The sequence below is a fragment of the Gopherus evgoodei genome, chromosome 10, assembly GCF_007399415.2.
Source record: "Gopherus evgoodei ecotype Sinaloan lineage chromosome 10, rGopEvg1_v1.p, whole genome shotgun sequence".
Lineage (NCBI taxonomy): Eukaryota > Metazoa > Chordata > Testudines > Testudinidae > Gopherus > Gopherus evgoodei.
In genome coordinates this window covers 44,124,942-44,146,646 of record NC_044331.1, presented here as the reverse complement: position 1 = coordinate 44,146,646, position 21,705 = coordinate 44,124,942, and the positions used below count along the sequence as shown (strand labels likewise).

The 21,705-nt window shown below is 45.3% G+C and overlaps 1 protein-coding gene across 2 annotated transcripts in view; it reads right to left on the bottom strand.

Moving 5' to 3' along the window:
• Nucleotides 1-21,705, bottom strand: part of ARIH1 (ariadne RBR E3 ubiquitin protein ligase 1) — a 138,551-nt gene that overhangs the window by 41,816 nt on the left and 75,030 nt on the right. For both annotated transcript variants that reach the window (XM_030577593.1, XM_030577594.1), the window contains exons 4-7: nt 9,769-9,861; nt 9,369-9,424; nt 2,052-2,118; nt 9-115 (exon numbers count right to left, since the gene is read on the bottom strand). In XM_030577593.1, coding sequence (XP_030433453.1) covers nt 9-115; nt 2,052-2,118; nt 9,369-9,424; nt 9,769-9,861 — 323 coding nt within the window. The remainder of the gene's footprint in view (nt 1-8; nt 116-2,051; nt 2,119-9,368; nt 9,425-9,768; nt 9,862-21,705) is intronic.

Genomic DNA, 21,705 nt, shown 5'->3' with positions numbered 1-21,705 from the left:
GTTCTTACCAAAACTGACGTCCACATTTGCAGCGAACAGGTTTAGCATCAGGATACTGAACTTTAACAACATGGTGGCAGTCTGGGGCAGGACACCATTTTAACAGTCGATTACACTAGAAAATAAAATGAGAAAACATGGCACGAAGAACTACCAGGAAAAGGACACTCACCCTAACAAATTTTCCTTCCCCCTTGTATCCCATTGTCCCAGTATCCTTTAACCTTAAGAGTCTTCAGGTATGTTTACGTTGCAATAAAAAAGCCGCAGCTGGCTGATCCCACCTCACTTGTGCACACGGGCTTGAGCTGCAGGGCTGTTTAACTGTAGTGTAGACTTCCAGGCTTGGGCTGCAGCCTGAACCCATTCAGCTAGCATGGGCATGGACCAGCGATGGGTGTCTAGCTGCAATGTAGACATATCCTTCCTGTCTTAAATTCCTATCCGCAGTGGCCTCACGTCTGCTTATTCTACATGTTCACACTATCCCCACAGAACAAGTGACTGAATAAATCAGTCAATTACTTCACTGTTGAACCTTTTTTCTGAACAAGCAGTAGTGTGAACAGTTACTGCTGTCCCACTTTTATTTCCTGTATTCTGAATGCATCTACTAGGCTACCGGGAAGATACTTTTCATGAAGAAAGTGTAAAATGTTTAAGCTTTCCTTTGGGGAAGTATTGGTTCAACTAACATCGAGCAGTTTGGCCCATCTCCCAACCTCTGTGCTGCAGTGACACTCTTTCAATGAAACACTGTCTACCTACAGCCATGTCCAGGAACTCACCTTTACAAGCCATACACATTCTCAATCCCTCTGGTAACACATTCCACTGCTTTGTTTGCATTTTTACTGCAGCCACCAATGGACTTCTAGGACTTCTTCTAACCATTATAAACCTTTGTGGATTGTAACAACCGTGCATCCCCAATGCTACATTAGTGCAATGTCAAGAAGATCAATTTAAACAAGAGTCAAGAAGTTTATTGTTTGACTGCAACCTTAACTTTCCCAAGCTATTTCTGATTACTGAACAGGCTACTTACAGTATACCTGAATATTTGCAACACAGATGCAGTGAGGGAGTTAATACAATGAAAATTTCTCAACTTGCATCTTTTAAATCTTCGTTTCTGTATCTAGGTTTATTCATTTGTCAGTTATTGAGCCAGTAGTTAACAGAACACTGACATTTCATTCAAAGCAGTTATACATCATCATGTCTTAAAGACTGGCACTTGGGGTACCTTTACACTTTAATGCTAGGTGTGTCCTGGTTTTGAGGCTGAAAAAAGCTTACCCAAATACAGTGATTACCACATTGGAAAGACAAGGACCATTAAATCCCTCTCAGGACTTATGTAACACCTACTGCATTTTGCCCATCTACTGTGACAGTAATTTTCTAAATTTCTAAGTAATGTTCCACTGTGTCTCCCTCTCACCCAGTACATATCTTTCTGGGTCATGTGTTTTCCTGGTATACTGTGTTTAATATTTTCCCCATAATTGCACATAGGCTAAATGGCTTATAAACACTTGCTGAACAAGCGCTACCTTGTTACAAACAATTAGATCATCTCCTGTACAGAAGTCTATAGCCATTAAACTTAGAAAGCTCTTCATTTTCTGCTGACTTGGAGCATATTGCCATAGGAGTCAATGCAAACTCAGCCTTCAATGACAAATGCTTGCCCATTTCAAGAAAGCTTTAACATAGCAAAGGAAAAATGTTGACAACTAGCTCTCACATGCATACATCCTCTCACAATTTAGAAATCTACATTGTCCCCTAGCACAAGAGAACCCACCTAATTAAAACAAAAGGGTGTTAACAATAAGCCTTTAGACTTAAACAGAAACAAGCCCCCATCCCGCAACACCAACCACTGAGCCACAATTCAACCAAAAATGTGTTCAACACACCACTACAAATGGAAATAATCAAAGCTAGGTAACAAAGGGATCTCACTGTTTCTTGTAGAAGAATAAAAAGATTAAAACAGAATGATTTCTTTCATTAAATAATTTCAAATAAAAAAAACTCACCTCTACAAAACTATTAGTTATTAAATGCTGGTACTTTAATTTAACCTTTGAATCTGTGATCAGACGCCTATGGAAAGAAGAGAAATGCAGAAACATTCATTGTAGTAGAAAACTCATTTATTTACACAGTCAACAGCTAAAGAGACAGTGTAAGAATGTGGTTGCTTTCCCATATGCTTGCAGTTACACAAACATGTATCAGGATCCACAGTCCGGGAACACTTACTTGTTTCCTACTTGTGCAGCACTACAACAACACAATACAAACACTTTGAACCTTACAACTTTCATTTCAGATTCTTAATACAGAAGCACAAATGAAAGTTGTACAGTTCAAACAAGACTGATTTGAGGAGTGTACCTGAATTTTTCTAAGGCTTTCTTGAAGAGTCCAAGATGTACAGTAAACAATTTTGCTAATTTCTATTCATGCCAGATTTGCATGTTTCCTATAAACTGCTTTCAAAAGCTCCAGACAGCACTTGCTGCGCTACTGACTAGCACCAGGTATGCCCAAATGTTATTTGGATTTCAACTGAATGTTAATGACCATCAGCTTAAACGTTAATGATATATTGCTGATACAGTCATACCCAGAAAGGCAACAAGTTAAAGCTGCAAGATCAGCAAAATACATTGTCTTCTGGACAGTGGCAAAAGCAAATAAAATCTCACTAAGTTAATCATTTCAATTGTTTTAGGGGAGTTCGGGAGCACTTTCAGTTATATTTACTGATCCAATCTGCATGATTCTGGGTTTTATAATTATGTTGTATATGCTGAGTTTAGGACTGGTGCATTGTAAATAACATTAAATTATGCATTACTGGAAACACTTACACAAACAAGACTTTAGGACTGTCACCAGTTAACTCAAGCAATTATTGCAAAACAAATTAACTAAATAACTTGAGCAAATATTTATAATCGAAAAGATGAAATGACCACTGTACACCTGGTATTCTGTGTTGTAACTGCAGCAAAGAATCCTGTGGCACCTTATAGACTAACAGACGTTTTGGAGCATGAGCTTTCATGGGTGAATACCCACTTCTTCAGATGCATGTGGTGGAAATATCCAGGGGCAGGTATATATATGCTAGCAAGCAAGCTAGAGATAACGAGGTCAGTTCAATCAGGGGGATGAGGCCCTGTTCTAGCAGTTGAGGTATGAAAACCAAGAGAGGAGAAACTGGTTCTGTAGTTGCTAGCTAGTATATATACCTGCCCCTGGATATTTCCACCACATGCATGAAGAAGTGGGTATTCACCCATGAAAGCTCATGCTCCAAAACGTCTGTTAGTCTATAAGGTGCCACAGGATTCTTTGCTGCTTTTACAGATCCAGACTAACACGGCTACCCCTCTGATACTTGTGTTGTAACTGAAATCAATATATTTGAAAATGTAGAAAAGCATCCAAAATATGTATAATACATTTAAATCGGTATTCTACTATTGTTTAACAGGACAATTAAAACTGCAATTGCAACTTTAAAAAAATCTCACAATTGCCTTTTTTTTTAATAATTGTTTGACAGCCCTAAAGCCTTCATGTGTATAAGGCAGCACACTTATGACCGCTTGAGGACTATGAGTTTCCTTTTGAGTATTTAAAATCTCAACCTATGAAGTTGAAATGATTTACACTTTGAACAAGTTATTGTTAAAAACACTTTGTAATCACACACTGGAATAAATACTAAAAAGGTTTTACTACATACATGCACACTAATCTGTTTATATCCAGAGGGCCACTTAGAAGTAAATACTGAAACTAGTACACAGTAAGAAATATTATACCAAGCTCTTATGTAGGACTTTTCATCCATAGATGTGTGTTCATTTCATGGTGTAATCAAATGAGCATTCACATATTCATATTAATAATAAAGATTGAAATGAACCTGCATTGAATCGTACAGCACTCCAGACTAACTCTAGCACATACAAGTATTGAGAGATTTTGACCTAATGCAAAGCACAGAATTGTGCATACGCAGAATGGGATTTTCAAATCTGTACGTATTTCTGAACTAAAATGTCTTCAAACATGTCAAAAACTTATCATTAAGGACCAAGTCCATAGCTAATTTACCAGTTTTTAAATGAAGGCATTTGTTATCTGAGAATACAATTAATTTTAATTTAATTCATAATATACATGTATGGAACTTTACTAAGAAGTACACCTCTGGGATGAGAATAGTAATGATAAATTTCAGCTCCAAATTTTCCAAAAGCTCCACATAATCGAAGACAAAATTTAGGATGCAAGAGCTACCCCCAAATTAACTAGAATACAGCTAGTGTGGCACTAGAATCCCTTATATGTGCTGTTTACCAAACTAGGCAAATAAGCCACCTTCACAACTGCACCCTGCTCCTGTCTGTTGGATTTGAAAAAGTATCACTTTAAAATGACAACTGCATTTCTATAGTGCCATTCACCTGAGGATCACAAATTCCCATAAGCTGGTGGGAATTATTAAACAGATAAGGAAACTGAGGCAAACAGGGTAAGTGACTTGCCCAAGGTCATAAATCAATAGTCATTTGGAATAAAACCCATCTCTTTCCAATTCCCCACCCCCATGCTCTAGCCAACTAGCCATGCTTCCTTCTTCCTTCATTAACAAACTAAGGTACACATACAGACTGACCTCACTGAAAGAATCAAGCAGGAGAAGCAGCTGCTTGACAATTTTTTACTCACTAACCTCTACTGGCAACAAAAGGACAGGAAATAAATGCTATATACTAGGGAAATGTTTTTACAACAGCTCCATTAAGCTTCACCTAAGCGGTCCTTTAACTTAAAAAATAAGGCACTAAGCTGGAGAATAGCACTTCTGTCTTGCTACATCCTCCAATCTTTTACAGAGTTCCTCAACACTGTCCTTTCAATTTTGTCTGAACTTTCTTAGCACTAGACCAAATGGGAATGAGACATACTGTTGTTGTACCATAAATGTCACCAGAAGTTGTAGAGAAGCTGAGAAGGAAGATTCTAGCCAGTTGCTACTGGACTGCAGAGGCTACGTGACAGCAGCAGCCATTTGGCACCAGTAATAAAGGCAGCTTGCTGTGCTTATTAATGAAAGCAACAACATGGCATATAGGTTAAAGCAATTACCAGCAGCATTAGACAGGGTGAGGAAGGGATAGAACCGATTATCTTTAGCTGGTTTGAAGGTCTTGAACGATTTAAGATAACCTTCTTCCCCACAAGATCAATAGCTATAAAAGCCATAGGAAGCATAACTGACAAGAATATAGCTATACAGTGATGGATCTGGGAAAGAGTATCTTCACTGCTGAAACTGGCCTGCTCACAGGTAGAGCAGCTTAGAGACTCCACTGCTTCATAGGCTGGGGGAAGGTGGAACTGGGTCTATGCTTTCTCTGCTTTAAGGGTGGTTTAAGAAGCCCTGAAAAAAGTGTTTTTTCTTTTAAATATACCTTAAAAAAAGGAAGTAGAAATTCAGGTACTGTGTAGTCTGGAAGGCTACGGCTGGAGAGCTAGAGAAAAGGTGACATCACATGAGCTAAGAATGAAAGTTTGTAGGGAAGGGCTTTTTATTCAGAATATTAAAAACAACTTGTTTGCAGTTGTTTAATTCCAATTACTTAATAGCTTCAAGCCTCTTAAAAGTTGAGCATCCTTCACACTTTCAGTTAAGGTGTTATGGCTCATACACCTCCGAAACCTTCCAGAGGTTCTTCTGCAAGATTAGGGAAGAATGGAAACAGGAATTTAAAATCGAACCGCTTGTTCAGAGAAGAGTAATTCCTGGGTGGAACTATAGAGAGAGTTCCACCGCTGCAAGTTCCTAGTGTAGATACATGCCTCTGGGCAAGTCTCATGTTGCACTGTTGTAGTCTAAGCCACACTGGTGGGTAAGTTTGGATTCCCACTAATAGAAGATCCCTACAAAGAAAGTGTACTTAAAAAAGTGGCATCTAAAATACTACGCAAAAACTAAAATTAAGTCTCACTACACCACAACAATGTGCCTTGCTCCACCCCACACTGGCTCACATAAAAGGGTAATTGAATCTCATGACTCAGGGTGTAATTAATACAATTCCCTACAAAGGGGTCAGGAGGCATCTTTCACAACAGCCTATGTGGAATGGGCAGCACTGCAGAGTTCTCACAGACTATGAGGTCAGAAGGGACCATTATGATCATCTAGTCTGACCTTCTGCACAATGCAGGCCACAGAACCTCACCCATCCACTTCTATAACAAAACCCCTAACCTATGTCTGAGCTACTGAAGCCCTCAAATTGTGCTTTGAAGACCTCAAGCTGCAGAGAATCCTCCAGCAAGTGTCCTGTGCCCCATGCTGCAGAGGAAGGTGAAAAACTTCCAGGGCCTCTGCCAATCTGCCCTGGAGGAAAATTCCTTCCAACCCCAAATATGGCGATCAGTTAAACCCTGAGCATGTGGGCAAGACTCACCAGCAGCATCCAGGAAAGAATTCTCTATAGTAACTCAGATCCCACCCATCTAACATCCCATCACAGACCACTGGGCATACTTACCTGCTGATAATCAAAGATCAGTTGCCAAATTAATTGCCAAAATTAGGCTATCCCATCATACCATCCCCTCCATAAACTTATCAAGCTTCGTCTTAAAGCCAGATATGTCTTTTGCCCCCACTACTCCCCTTGGAAGGCTGTTCCAGAACTTCACTCCTCTAATGGTTAGAAACTTTCGTCTAATTTCAAGTCTAAACTTCCTAATGTCCAGTTTATATCCATTTGTTCTTGTGTCCACATTGGTACTAAGCTTAAATAATTCCTCTCCCTCCCTGATATTAATCCCTGATATTTTTAAAAAGAGAAATCATATCCCCCCTCAATCTTCTTTTGGTTAGGCTAAACAAGCCAAGCTCTTTGAGTCTCCTTTCATAAGGTAGGTTTTCCATTCCTCGGATCATCCTAGTAGCCCGTCTCCGAACCTGTTCCAGTTTGAATTCATCCTTCTTAAACATGGGAGATCAGAACCGCACACAGTATTCCAGATGAGGTCTCATCAGTGCCTTATATCATGGTACTAACACCTCCTTATCTTTGCTGGAAATACCTTGCCTGATGCATTCTAAAACTGCATTAGCTTTTTAAACGGCCATATCACATTGGCGGCTCATAGTCATCCTGTGATCAACCAATACTCAGAGGTCCTTCTCCTCCTCTGTTACTTCCAACTGATGTGTCCCCAGTTTATAACTAAAATTCTTGTTATTAATCCCTAAATGCATAATCTTGCACTTTTCACTATTAAATTTCATCCTATTACTATTACTCCAGTTTACAAGGTCATCCAGATCTTCCTGTATGATATCCCAGTCCTTCTCTGTCTTGGCAATACCTCCCAGCTTTGTGTCATCCACAAACTTTATTAGCACATTCCCACTTTTTGTGCCAAGGTCAGTAAGAAAAAGGTTATATAAGATTGGTCCCAAAACTGATCCCTAAGGAACTCCACTAGGAACCTCCTTCCAGCCTGACAGTTCACCTTTCAGTACGACCCATTGTAGTCTCCCTTTTAACCAGTTCCTTATCCACCTTTCAATTTTCATATTGATCCCCATCTTTTCCAATTTAACTAATAAATTCCCCATGTGGAACCGTGTCAAATGCATTACTGAAATTGAGGTAAATTAGATTCACTGCATTTCCTTTGTCTAAAAAATCTGTTACCTTCTCAAAGAAGGAGATCAGGTTGGTTTGGCATGATCTACCTTTTGCAAAACCATGTTGTATTTTGTCCCAATTACCATTGACCTCAATGTCCTTAACTACTTTCTCCTTCAATTTTTTTTCCAAGACTTACATACTACCAATGTCAAACTAACAGGCCTACAGTTGCTCGGATCACCTTTTTTCCCCTTTCTTAAAGATAGGAACTATGTTAGCAAATTCTCCAGTCGTACAGTACAACCCCTGAGTTTACTGATTCATTAAAAATTCTTGCTAATGGGCTTGAAATTTCGTGTGCCACTTCCTTTAATATTCTTGGATGAAGACGATCTGGGCCCTCTGATTTTGTCCCATTAAGCTGTTTGAGTTTGGCTTCTACCTCGGATGTGGTGATATCTACCTCCATATTCTCATTCCCATTTGTCATTCCCATTTCTCATTCCCATTTGTCATCATTATCCCTAAGCTCCTCATTAGCCTTATTAAAGACTGAGGAAAAGTATTTATTTAGATATTGGGCTATGCCTAGATTATCCTTAACCTCCATTCCATCCTCAGTGTTTAGCGGTCCCACTTCTTCTTTCTTTGTTTTCTTCTTATTTATATGGCTATAGAACCTTTTATTCTTGATTTTAATTCCCTTTGCAAGGTTTAACTATACATGGCTTTCAGCCTCTCTCACTTCATCCCTACATGTTCTGACCTCAATAAGGTAGCTTTCCTTGCTAATTCCGCCCATCTTCCACTCCTCGTAGGCTCTCTGCTTTTTCTTAATCACCTCTCTGAGATGCTTGCTCATCCAGCTTGGTCTACAACTCCTGCCTGTGGTTTTTTTTCCCCTTTCTTGGGATGCAGGCTTCCGATAGTTTCTGAAGCTTTGACTTGAAGTAATTCCAGGCCTCCTCCACCTTTAGATCCACAAATTCTTCAGTCCAATCCACTTCCCTAATTTCCTTAATTCTTTAAAGTTAGCCCTTTTGAAATCAAAAACTCTAGCCCCAGATCTATTTTTGTTTATCCTTCCATCTAGTTTGAACTGAATTAGCTCATGATCATTTGAACCAAGGTTGTCCCCTACAACCATTTCTTCTATGAGGTCCTCACTACTCACTAAAACCAAATCTAAAATGGCATCCCCTCTTGTTGGTTCTTCAACAACTTGGTGAAGGAATCCATCAGCGTTGGCCAAACGCATTACAAGAGTACTCTTCTGAAGCTTCAGGTATTTTTCACTGCCAAAGCAGAATACAGGACTTGATGGACCAGCATGTTGACCTGCCGTAGGAAGTTCTATATTCCTAGTCAGATGAGAGGAAACTAACAACTGTATAGGCAATTAACTGGGGTTTTGGTGATAGTGTGCAAGTGCATTTATTCTATTTGTAAGTTTAATAAGTATGGCAGAGATTCTCCCCTCTAGCACAGAGCTGATAATCAGTACACCAACACAGTGCCTTGAACATCAATTTCTTTACACTTTAAGACTTTAAAGGAGCTTTAAATGAGCCATTTCATACACACAACATTTACTGGAGGAGAAAAATGGAAAATCATTAACAGAGGAAGGGTAACATGATGCCAGCCTTCAACTGTGGTACTTACATAACTGTATTGTCGTCAACTAAGATATCACAGCCATGAGCAGGACATGAAATAGTCTGAAAAAGGAAAAATGGATCAAGTAAGGTCTTGGAATGTTTTTTGTGCCCCTTTATCCTCATGAGGAACCCCACAGGATTTCATTGCAAACTGGCCATATTGGCTCAACAAAATCAGAACTCCATATACATACCTCCTTGAGCAGCATGACCATGTTCAACCAGGGAGATGCTTAGACAGAGCCCATACAGTTCCCTATGAAACCCACATGCACTCTGTAGATGAAGAATTCAACCTCCAAGCCTTGTTTATTCATTTTGTTAGAAAAGACCCCTGCCTCCATCCCATCCTTCCCTCTTCCCCAACACAAGACCAGCACAAGTCACAGAGATCCAATATTTACCTGTCCCATGCCTTCCTCCATTATTTTGGTAGTTAAATATTCACTCCAGCACTGCATACAGAACTTATGTCCACACTCTAGGCCAGTAAAGTACTGCAACAATAAAGACATGTGACACTGTATCCATTCCATCCTTCCTGGAGCTGTGCAGTTTCGCTTACTCATCTCTTACTTGCAGTACAGAATCTGACTGTTCCAACAATATCGTATTGTTTACCTTGCATCATCATCATACCACCACATTGTTACAGCAGCTTTAAATGTGCACTCAATGTAGCTGCAGTCTGCATCCCTAACAGCAGCAGGAAAAATGGAGATGTAGGATTTGCCCCTCCTTCCTCAAATACTTCTAAGTTGTCCTTCATTTTAGGTTATGTCTACATGGAGCCGGGAGTAGACCTACTCACGCTAGCTCCTCTTGAGCTAACATGCTGAAAACAGTAGTGTAGCCATGGTAGCGAAAGCAGCAGCACAGATTAGCTCGCATCAAGTATAAACCTGTCTGGATTCTAGAGGTATGTTCTTGAGGCAACTAGACCATGCCTCCAGTGCTAATGCTACACAGCTGCACTACTATTTGCAGCATGCTAGCTCAAGAGCTAGCGTGAGTAGGTCTACTCAAGCTGGGAATCACACCAACACCTCTAGCTAGATGTAGCTTTTGACTCATGCACCTGGTATGAGACACCTTTTTTCCTATCTTTATTACTGTAAGTAAGGCCGCTCTTTCCGTCACGGAGGTCGTGGAAGTCATGGATTCTGTGAATTTGACGACCTCCATTACTTTTGCAGCTACAGTGGCTGGGGTGGCTGACCTCAGGGCCATCAGAATAGCTGGCCCTGGGGCCAGCTGCTCGGGTGCACAGGGCCAGCCACACTGGCAGCTCTGGGAGAAGCCAGCCCCGGGGAGCACCCAAGCAGTGGTCCCAGGAGCAACCCTGGGGGTCAGCCACAATGGCCACTGCTCAAGCAGCCACAGGGAGCCCCCAAGCAGTGGTCTTGGGGGCAGCCTGGAGTCATCTACACTAGTCACTGCTCAGGTGGCCCCGGGGAACACCTGAGCAGCAGTCCTGGGGGTAGCTGGTCCTGGGGAGGCCCCGAAGAGCAGTTTGGAGGCCTTGGAGCAACAAGTTGCCTGGGGGCAGTAGCCCCCGCAGCCAGTGCAGGGGTTAGTCACTAGCCCCCAGAGCTGCTAAGTTTTAGTCAGAGGTATTAATATAGTAGTCAGGGACTGATCATAGGCCATGAATGTTTGTGTATTGCCCATGACTTACTAAAATACCCATGACTAAATCTTAGCCTTCACTAACAAATCCTGCATTAGGAACTGTGGTTAGAGTTAAAAAGATACCCACGCGTTTTGTTTCCTGCACTCTCATCCCTCCACTTCAAGATCACGCTCAATCGCTCACAGTTCCAAATGATTACCTACCACATTCTGCCCAAGGCAGCTAAGATACTGCTGAAGCAGGTAGAAGCAGCAAGGAAAAAAGAGGGAATAGGATGGGTTATAGGACTAACATTGAGTAACAGGAGTTTACAGCATTAGAGGTCTATGTGAACTGACGTATACAGTTAACTTTCAGAGTGGTAGCCATCTTAGTCTGTATTAGTAAAACAACAAGGAGTCCTTGTGGCACCTTAGAGACTTAAATTTATTTGGGCATAAGCTTTTGTGGGCTATAACCCACTTTATCAGATGCATGGAGTGAAAAAAGTTAACTTTGAGTATGTCAACTTGCTTGGTACTCTTTAGCCCCTTTGGAACCCAGATGTTCATCTGTTCAGAAGGCTGAAGAACCTATTGTTGGTAACTTATTTCTAACTGAGATTTGATATGTTTATCATGCAGACAGTGACCCAGCAAGAACAACTTTGACTTTATGTGCATTATCCTCTACACAAAGTGTGCCAAAACACCTTCTGGGACTCAAGTGATTACGTAAAAAGACTAACAAATTTATCTGAGCATAAAGATAAATGTGGGCTACAGCCCACTTCATCGGATGCATGGAGTGGAATATACAGTAGGAAGATTTTTTTTATATATACACACACACACACACACACACACGAAACAATGGGTGTTACAATACACACTAAAAGGAGAGTGATCAGTTAAGGTGAGCTATAATCAGCAGGAGAGAAAACAACTGTTTGTAGTGGTAATGAAAATGGCCGTTTCCAGCAATTGACAAGGAGATGTAAGGAACTAGGGGGGCAGGGAAAAACATGGGGAAATAGTTTTACTTTGTGTAAAGGCCCATCCACTCCCAGTCTTTATTCAAGCCTAATTTGATGGTGTCCAATTTGCACATTAATTCCAATTCAGCAATCTCTCGCTGGAGTCTGGTTTTGAAGTTTTTTTGTTGTAATATTGCAACTTTTAGGTCTGTAATCGAGTGGCCAGGGAGACTGAAGTGTTCTCCAACTGGTTTTTGAATGTTATCATTCTTGATGTCTGATTTGTGTCCATTTATTCTTTTACGTAGAAACTGTCTGGTTTGGCCAATGTACATGGCAGAGGGGCATTGCTGGCACATGATGGCATATATTGGGGGGGGGGGAAATAGGGGAGGGGACTCAAGCGCAATAAATAGGACTCCTAAAGAAGAGTAATTTTGAAGTGATGGTACTACATAAATGAGATTCAGACAGGACAATTATGTTTCAAATCATGGGGGGGGGGGTGTTTTGGAAATCTCCCTTACTGCCACTGTGCAAGTTCTAATTGAACCCTCATTTTACATTCTGCCTGTAAAGCACCATACACTTGCATAAGGTTATACAGATAACAGGGTGTCTCCTGCACAGCAGGATGATACAATAGCAGCAAGATTTTGTCAATTAAAAGACCTTCAACTTGGAAAAAAAAAATCAATTTTTCAGAAAAAGTATTGTTACAAACAACATTCAAGATTACAAGTTTTATGTTTCTTTATTTCGGGCATCTGACACTGGAGTATAATTAGTTTATACTTCCTTCACTAGCATGACCACCTATTCAGGTACCGCTCCGGGGGGCGGGGGAGAAAACTCACCTACACACTCGTCTCAAGGCCCTGCTAGAGGGTCCCTTGACCTCCACTAGAGCTGTCTAGATTAGTAGTTCTGCCTGGAGTCACTCTCAGGTCCATTCCTCCTTCCCCTCTACTAACCTAGACAGCTCAAGTGAAGGCCAAGGGACATCTATACAGGGCTTTGCCTCTAAGTGGAAGCTTCCTGTGGGAGAAGACCTTAATCTTCTGTCAGCACTCAGTTATCAATGATGCAGGCAGCTACAAGGCCATAATCTCCACATGGGAGAAGAACTGGTTCAGTTTTCTATTATTTGAACATCTCATTCAATATGACATCTGAGGCTCTGCAAACATTCCTGTGCTCAAACAGTACTCCCCTGGAGATGGAGCTTTAGTCAAATGGAAAGAGTTTTTGTTTTTGAGGTTTCGAGAAGTCTCTGGCACATTTGGGTGGAACTCTAGGAGACCACAGATTTGAAGATTGCACTGATTTACTCCAGATCTATGGTTACCATGGCACAGAAGGCTGATCTGCATGGGGTGGGGGTTCACAGCCTAAAATCATTAACAAAGAAATCCTTTAACTATCCTTATGGAAGCAGCTATACCAAAGGAAACAACATCCCCAGAAAAGAGAAGAGATAAATGTGTGTCCTTAGTGCAAGACTGATTTTGATGGCTTCCAGCAAGAAAGCTGAAATAGGGAACTATCATTGTCAGTCACTGCCTCCTCCCAAGCTGTACAGAACATCTGCTTCTCTATCTAGCCTTTACTTTGAGGAACTTCCCTTCTTGCCAGTTAGCTACAGGCAAACTGAGAAGAAAGGACAGTTACTTGTTCCCTAACTGGCATTCTTCCAGATGTGTTGGTCATGTCTATTCCACAGTAGGTGTATGTGCTCATCACATGCACTAGTGCCAGAAGTTTTTCCCTCAGCAGTACCCGTAGGGGGAGCACTGCTGAGCCCCCTGGAGTGATGCCTCTATAGCACGCTATAGAGGGAGCCACGTGCTCCCCCCACCTTCAGTTCCTTCTTGCTGGACCAACTCCGACGGAGGGGAAGGAGGGCGGGATGTGGAATAGACATGAGCAACACAACTCGAAGAACGCTAGTTACGGAACAGGTAACTGTCCTTTCTTCTTCAAGTGCTTGCTCATGTGTATTCCATAGTAGGTGATTGCAAGCTATGTCTGATGGAGGTGGACAGGAGTTTAAAATTCCCTGGCTGAAGCACAGCCCTGCCAAAACCAGCATCATCTCTGGCGTGGGAGATGATCACATAGTGCGATGTGAACATGTGTACTGAGGACCAGGTAGTGGCTCTACAGATGTCCTGGATAGGGACATGGAACACAAAGGCCGCCAACAAGGCCCGAGCCCTTGTTGAGTGAGCCTTTATGATAGGTGGTGCGGGAACCCTTGCTAGGTTGTAGCATGTGTGGATGCACGATGTAATCCACCAGGAAAGCCTCTGGGTGGCAATCGGTTGACCCTTCATGTGCTCGGCTGAAGCAACAAAGAGTTGTGAAGACCTGCGGAACAGCTTAAGTCTGATCCCGATAAAAAACTAGTGCTCTGTGCACATCCAGCGTATGGAGGTGACATTCCTTGTTAGAGGCATGAGGTTTGGGGCAGAGGATAGGCAGGAAGATGTCCTGTCCCATGTGAAAGCAGAGAACACCTTAGAGAGGAATGCCGGGTGTGGGCAAAGCTGAACCTTGTCCTTGTGAAAGACTGTGTAAGGGGGGGTCGCAGGTCAGGGCCCTGAGCTCCAAGACCCGCCGGGCTGACGTGATGGCCACAAGGAAGACTACCTTCCGTGAAAAGGTGAGACCATGAGCTTGTGGACAGAGGTTCGAAAGGGGGCCCCATGAGGCGGGATAACACCAAATTTAGACCCCACTGATGGACAGGGGCTATAGCATAAGGAAAGGACCGGTCTAGCCCTTTGAGAGCCCGGTCACGGCATGGGAGAAAACCGAGCAGCCCTGGATCGGCGGATGGAATGCCAACATAGCCGCCAGGTGCACCCTGACAGGGGGAAGGGGCCAGGCCTTGAGTTCTAAGGTGAATAAGGTACTCAAGGATAAGTTGGAGTGGAGCAGACATTGGGGAAGTATCCCACTCGCCCGCCCATTTGGAGAACCTGGACCACTTTGCCAGGTAGGCCCAGCGCATGGATGGCGTTCTACTCTCGAGGAGGACACAGCTGACCCTTCCGAACACCTTCTCTCCTCCGCATCTAGTCATTGATCAGCCACACTGTCAATGGAGGGTGGCCAGATTGGGGTGGAGGAAGTGGCCCTGGTCCTGGGAGAGTAGGTTCAGGCGGAGCGGCAACGGCTGCAGAGGGGCCACGAGCAACCCCAGGAGGGTCCCATACCAGTGCTGCCGGGACCAAGCTGGGGTGATCAGGAGGACGCACGTCTTGTCCATTTTCACTTTCTCCAGGACCTTACCAATGAGGGGAAATGGGGAAAAGGCGTAGAGGAGTTGACTCGACCATGACAGGAGGAAGGCATCTGAGATCGCGTTCCTCCGCCCGGAACAGAACCTGTGGCAACAGTGGTTCTGTCAGGTTACAAACAGGTCTACTTAGGGAGTGCCCCATGCTCGGAAGAGCTGGTGAGTGACCTCCAAGTGGAGCGACCACTTGTGTCGGGAGGAGAAAACCATGCTCAAGCAATAGGCCTGTGCATTGTTGATGCCTTGTAGGTTGAAAGCCTTCAGGGAGATGTCATGGGCTATACAGAACTCCCAGAGGCTGAAGGCTTCCAGGCAGAGGACCGAGGACCTTGTCCCGCCTTGCCTGTTGATGTAAAACATCGCAGTGATGTTGTCCATGAGTACTCTGACTACCTTGCCATGCAGCTGGGAGCTGAATACCATACAGGCTAAGCCTATCACCCTGAGTTCCCTGACGTTTATGTGAAGGGACAGCTCTGCAGCTGACCACATCCCTTGGGTCTGTGAGTTCCCTATGTGGGCCCCCCAGCCCAGGTCCAACGCGTCGGACACGGGCTCAGGTCCTGGAAGGGAACTCCCTGGAGTATATTGGCTGGAGAGGACCACCATTGTAGCGTGGCAATCACCCGTGCTGATACTGAGAAGACTTTGTCTAGTTTGTCCCGGGCTTGGGAAAACTGAGGCCAACCAGAGTTGGAGGGGCCTCATCTAAAGCCTGGCGTGGCGGACCACACACATGCATGCTGCCATGTGGCTCAGGAGCCACAGGCATGTCCTGGCTGTGATGACGGGGAACTTTGTGACCGAGGCTATAAGCCCCTTCAGGGTCTGGAACCTGTCCAGGGAAGGGAGGCTGTGGCCTTGGAGGCATCCAAGATAGCACCTATGAATTCTATGCGCTGCACCGGAACCAATGTCAACTTGGCCTCGTTTACTAGGAGGCCTAGGTTGGCACATGTAGCCAAGAGCAGGTCCATGTGGTTCTGCACCTGGGACCACAAGCTGCCCGTCATTGAGGTAGGAGAATATCTGCACCCCTCGGCATCCGAGATAGGCCACCACTACCGCCATACACTTTGTGAATACCCTGGGCGCGGTGGATAGGCCAAACAGGAGGACCGTAAATTGGTAGTGGTCCTGTCCCACTAGGAAATGCAGGAAGCATCTGTGCCCCTCAAATATATGGATATGGAAGTATGCGTCCTGAAGGTCCAGGCTCGCATACCAATCACCAGGGTCCAGAGCGGGTATGATACATGACAGAGAGACCACGCGGAACCGACATTTTGCCATGAACCGATTGAGGTCTTGCAGATCCAGGATGGGCCTGAGCGCCCCTTTCGCCTTGGGGATCAGGAAGTAATGAGAGAAAAACCCATTTCCCCAGAATTCTCACAGAACCTTCTCCACAGCTCCCAAGCTGGGGAGCTGACCCACTTCCTGCTGTAGCAGGGATAAATGCGATGGATCCCCCTTGCCGTCCGGGGGGGGGGGGGGGGGGGGGGTGAGAAATTGTAGCGTGTAATCCTGGGAAATGTTTGTTGAGGACCCATCATTCCGATGTTATTTGGGACCATTCCATAAGAACGCACACAAGAGGTTTCTGAAGGTAAATTGTATAAGTAGGAAGGTCCTCTTGGGGGTCACTGGGTACCCTCTCCTGCAGCCAGTCAAACTGCCTCTTGCCCTGCTGTTTGCCCCTGGAGGGCCCAGGCAGCGGGGCAGAGTGAAGCTGCCTCTTAGGTCACCTCTTTCGGGTCCGGACCTCTTGGAGGCGGGCTTGTACTCGGCTGGGGCACAGGGACGAAGCTTACGTCTTAGGCTTTACCTCAGGCGGGATGTTAGAGCGCAAGGGTCTGAAGGATAGTACATGAGTCCTTCATGCCATGGAGCCTCACGTCTGTTAGTTCTGGCGAACAGGTCCTTGCCGTCAAAGGGAAGATCCTGCACCAGAGACTGTGCTTCCACGGAAAGTCCAAACAGCAGTAGCCACAATGCCCTGCGCATGGACATGGCCAAGGCCATGGACCAAGCAAGCCGTGTCAGCTGCATCCAACGCCGCCTGCAGAGTAGCCATTGTGGCGGCAGTGCCCTCCTCCACCAGCGCCTTAAAATCCTTCGTGCAGCGGAAGGGCCACTCTGCCCGGTACTGAGGATGAGAGCACGTTAAACGACGAGTCTGAGGGTCCCTCCATCTCAGCTTGGAGTTGGAAACTGGATGCTACTTGCTTTAGTAGCTCCTGATGAGCCCTGACGTCCTCCTGCAGTGTGGAGGTGGGTGGGGCTGCAATTGCGTCATCTGGTGTAGCGGAGAAGGCTGGTACAGGGCTCTGCATGTCGGCCGGTGCCACAGAATCCAACCCTTGGTCAGACTCCTCATGCGGTGCCGAGGATCCATGACTCGCCGATCTATCCCTTGGGGGTCTGGATAGCTTGGCTGAAGGAGCCACCGATGGCCCTGCTATTGACCAAGAGCCTTGCTGGGCATTACGGAGGGCCAGGGGGTCCAGTGGCATCACTGGTCTTGCCATGGGGGCCCTTGTCATTGACTCTGGTGCAGCACCGGCGGCACCAGACAGTTGGGTTGACCCAGCTGAGTTGTAGGGCGCCACGTCAAGGTTGGGGTTACCAACCACCTATCAGTGCCATGGGAGTGGTACAAGCGGTGGTGCCGGGAGCAGCATCTGCCATGGGACTGGGACTCCGACGTAGAGCAACAGTGCAGCCCTGAGCTGGTACCCCAAGACGCTTCGACGCCTGGATCCCCGACAACGCGAAGCTGGCGATTCCCGCCAGGAGCAAAGTGCCTCAAGGCAAGAGAGCTGGAGCATGACCGGCGACGGCACCCACGTCAGGAGCAGCTTCGGCAGCTCTGCCAAGAATGGGAGCGTCTACGGCATCTGCGCCTGTCCCGCCAATACTCTGAACTCGGCGTGGAGCGGTTCCTTGAACTTCGCTCTGATGGCACCTGACCAGACAACCCGTTGGGCGATGAAAGCAGAGGCTAGGTCCTGACACGACACTGAGCACCGAGTGAGCCCAAGAGCAATCCCCCTGACCAGGATCTGTGTCGGGTCAGTGTTGACTGACAGGAGTCCAGAGACGGCTTGCCTCTGGAGCACGGTCCAGGTGCCGGCAGCCCCGGGCACCTGCCGAGTCATAATGTCCTTGGTAACCTGCAGGGCCCCCAGTGTCAAAGGCATGTGGACATCAGGAGAGGCCTGAGTTGACACAACCGGGCTGCTCCGCTCAACCCGAGTCAGAGCTCTGGAGCCCGAGGGGGAGGGAAACTGGGGCTGCCTGACATGGGTCTAGCCTCGTCCCTTGCTTTCCGTCAATGCCTCTGAGAGGATGGGGCCTCTCTCTGCTTCTTGGACAGGGAGCAGTGTCGGGAGATCGCTGCGCACCGAAGACAAAGTGCCCGGTGCTGATTCCACTCTGTGCACCGGGGTTGGGGCCAGTGCCGACTCCATGACAGGCCTGTAGTCTAATGTCTCTCTTTTCAAGTTCTGGGTTTAAAGGACCTGCAAGATCTTACAGTGGTCACCAATATGAGATTTGCCCAAGCAGCAGAGCTAATCAGTGTGCAGGTCACTTTCTAGGCATCGAATACCTGCAAGACTCGCACGATTTAAACCCTGAGGCCGGGGCATGCCCCGGCCCGAACACTAATAATTAACTAAGCTGAAACTTTATTGAACTAACACAGATACTACTAATAACTAAACACGTTATGGGACAAGCTGCAGCAATCTGGAGCAAGTAGTTCCGATGCATCATCACTGGCAGCAAGAAGGAACTGAGGGTGGGGAGAGCGTGCGGCTCCCCTTATAGCACATATAGAGGCACCACTCCAGGGGTCGCAGCAGCATTCCCCCTACGGGTACTGCTGAGGGAAAAACTTCCGGCACCGGTGCACGTGGCGAGCACACACACCTACTGTTGAATACACATGAGCAAGCACTCGAAGAACTACCAATAAAGCTGCTCCCTCCACACACCCTGGAAATTGTGACAGCTGATAAGTAATGTTTCTGTTCCAAAAATGGCATATCATGGGCAGACATTACCTTACTTTCACCCTTACCTTTCTATACTGATGAGATTCTAATGACCCCATTTGAGGGGGGCCAGGAACAGTCATTTTCCTGCTTTTTGCATATTCCTATTTGCAAGAACTCTAGGATCAATATTACACTACCTTTGATATCAGTGTCTGCTCTTTTGTAAGCAATAAACTGAGCAAACACAGCAAGGACTCTGCTGATCCAAGACTGACATTATTGAGAGCAGCTCCACTCAAAACATTTTTCTTCTTTAATAAATAGCTCAGTGAAAGGTACCACAGTGACAGTTCCACAGAAAGCCATCTATTTATCCACAGAACAAGTGCACCACATGGGCTACAGAACAAGTTTCCCAGAAACACTATGCTGTTAATGCTCCCATCAAACCTGATCTGAAGGGACACTGGGGCGGGAGGAAGGCCGAAGTTCTGTCTACCTTTCAATTCCTATCCTCACCTCTAAGACTGCCAACAAGATGTCACAGTGTGATTACTGACTGTCTGACACCAATCCATTAGGAACCAAACAGATCAACAAGTTTCACTTAGGCCAAACTGTCACTGCTGGATTCAGACTTGTGACATAGCAGCAAAAAGGCTCTTCTCCAACAGGTATTCCCCATCATTCTCAAAACTTGTGTCATGGTGGCCACCATTCTGCCAATAGAATTTGGGATTCAATCAAACCTCTCCTGAACAGGTCAGATGGGTTACTATAAAGGAACACAAAAATCTACACTCCCACTAGTCAGAGAAGGCAGAGTGTGATACTATCTGCAATCTCTGCACCACAAAGTTGTCTCTTGTGAATTTCTAGCATTTTTTAAAATTTAAAACCTCTGAAATTCCCAGCATTCTAAAAGCAGAAAGGAACTCTTAGCAAAACTGCAGTGTTTTGGATGACCGAGGAAAGAAATCAAAGTTGTTCTAAACTAAGTAGGTAAAGGATTCTGGATTTTTAGGTTAAATGTTCAGTTTTTAAAATATCTATTTAGGTCTATATATACCCCATAGTTTCATAGGAATGGATAGGACCTCAAGAGGTCATCTAGTCCACTCCCTTGCACTCAAGACAGGACTAAGTATTATCTAAAACTACTGGTCACCAATCGGTCCATTGCGATCCACTGGTCGATCCTGGAGACTCTCCCAGTCAATCGTGATCTCCGGTGGTGTAGAAGGGCCACTAAGGCAGGCTCCCTGCTTGCCCCAGCCCCACACCACACCTGGAAGTGGCCAGCATGCCCCGTAGCTGGCAGGGATCTCTGCACTGCTCCTGGACCAGCATTTCTCTTCCACCATCCAACCTGCAACCTCCCGGAGCCAGCCCCCACCCCAATCCCACTCCTGCACCCCAAGACCCTGTCTCAGCTGTGAGCCCCCTTCCACAGCCAGCACCCCATACCCCCGCCTGCACCCAAACTCCCTCCAGAGCCCTGCACCCCTCACGCCATCCTGCTCCCAACCCTCAGCCAGAGCTCCCTCCCACACTGCAAACCCCTCGACCCTAGCCCAGAACCTGCACTCCCTCCTGAACCCCAACCTCCTGCCCCAGCCTGGTGAAAGTGAGTGATGGTAGGGGAGAGCAAGCGACAGAGGGTGGGGATGGAGGTGAGCAGGGCAGGGTAGATTCTGGGATGCCCTTAAATTCAAAAAGTGATGTTCAGTGTAAAAAGATTGGAGACACTAATCTAGACCATCTCTGACAGGTTTTAGTCTCACCTGCTCTTAAAAATCTCCAGTGATGGAGATTCCACAACCTCCCTTGGCAATTTATTTCCCTAGATTCCTTTCCACAGTACTCCTTCCTAGGCAGTCATTTCCAATTTTGTATGTGCGCACCAGATACAATACTTTGCATTTGTCCTTATTGAATTTCACCCTTTTTACTTCAGACCATTTCTCCAGTTTGTCCAGATCATTTGAATTTTAATCCTATCCTACAAAGCACTTGCGGCCCCTCCAGCTTGGTATTGTCTCTATGCCATTATCTAAATCACCGATGAAGATATTGAACAGAACCAGATCCAGAACTGATCCCTGTGGGTCCCCACTCAATATGCCCTTCCTGATAACTATTCTCTGGGAAAAGTTTTTCAACCAGTTATGTGCCCACTTATAGCAGTTCCATCTAGCTTGCATTTCCCTAGTTTATGAGAGGGTCATGCGAGACAGTATCAAAAGCCTTACTAAAGTCAAGATATATCACATCTACCACTTCTCCCCATCCACAAGGCTTGTTACCCTATCAAAGAAAGCTATCAGGTTGATTTGACATTATTTGTTCTTGACAATCCATGCTGTATTATCACTTTATTATCTTCTAGGTGTTTGCAAACTGATTACTTAATTATTTGCTCCATTATCTCTCTGGGTACAGAAG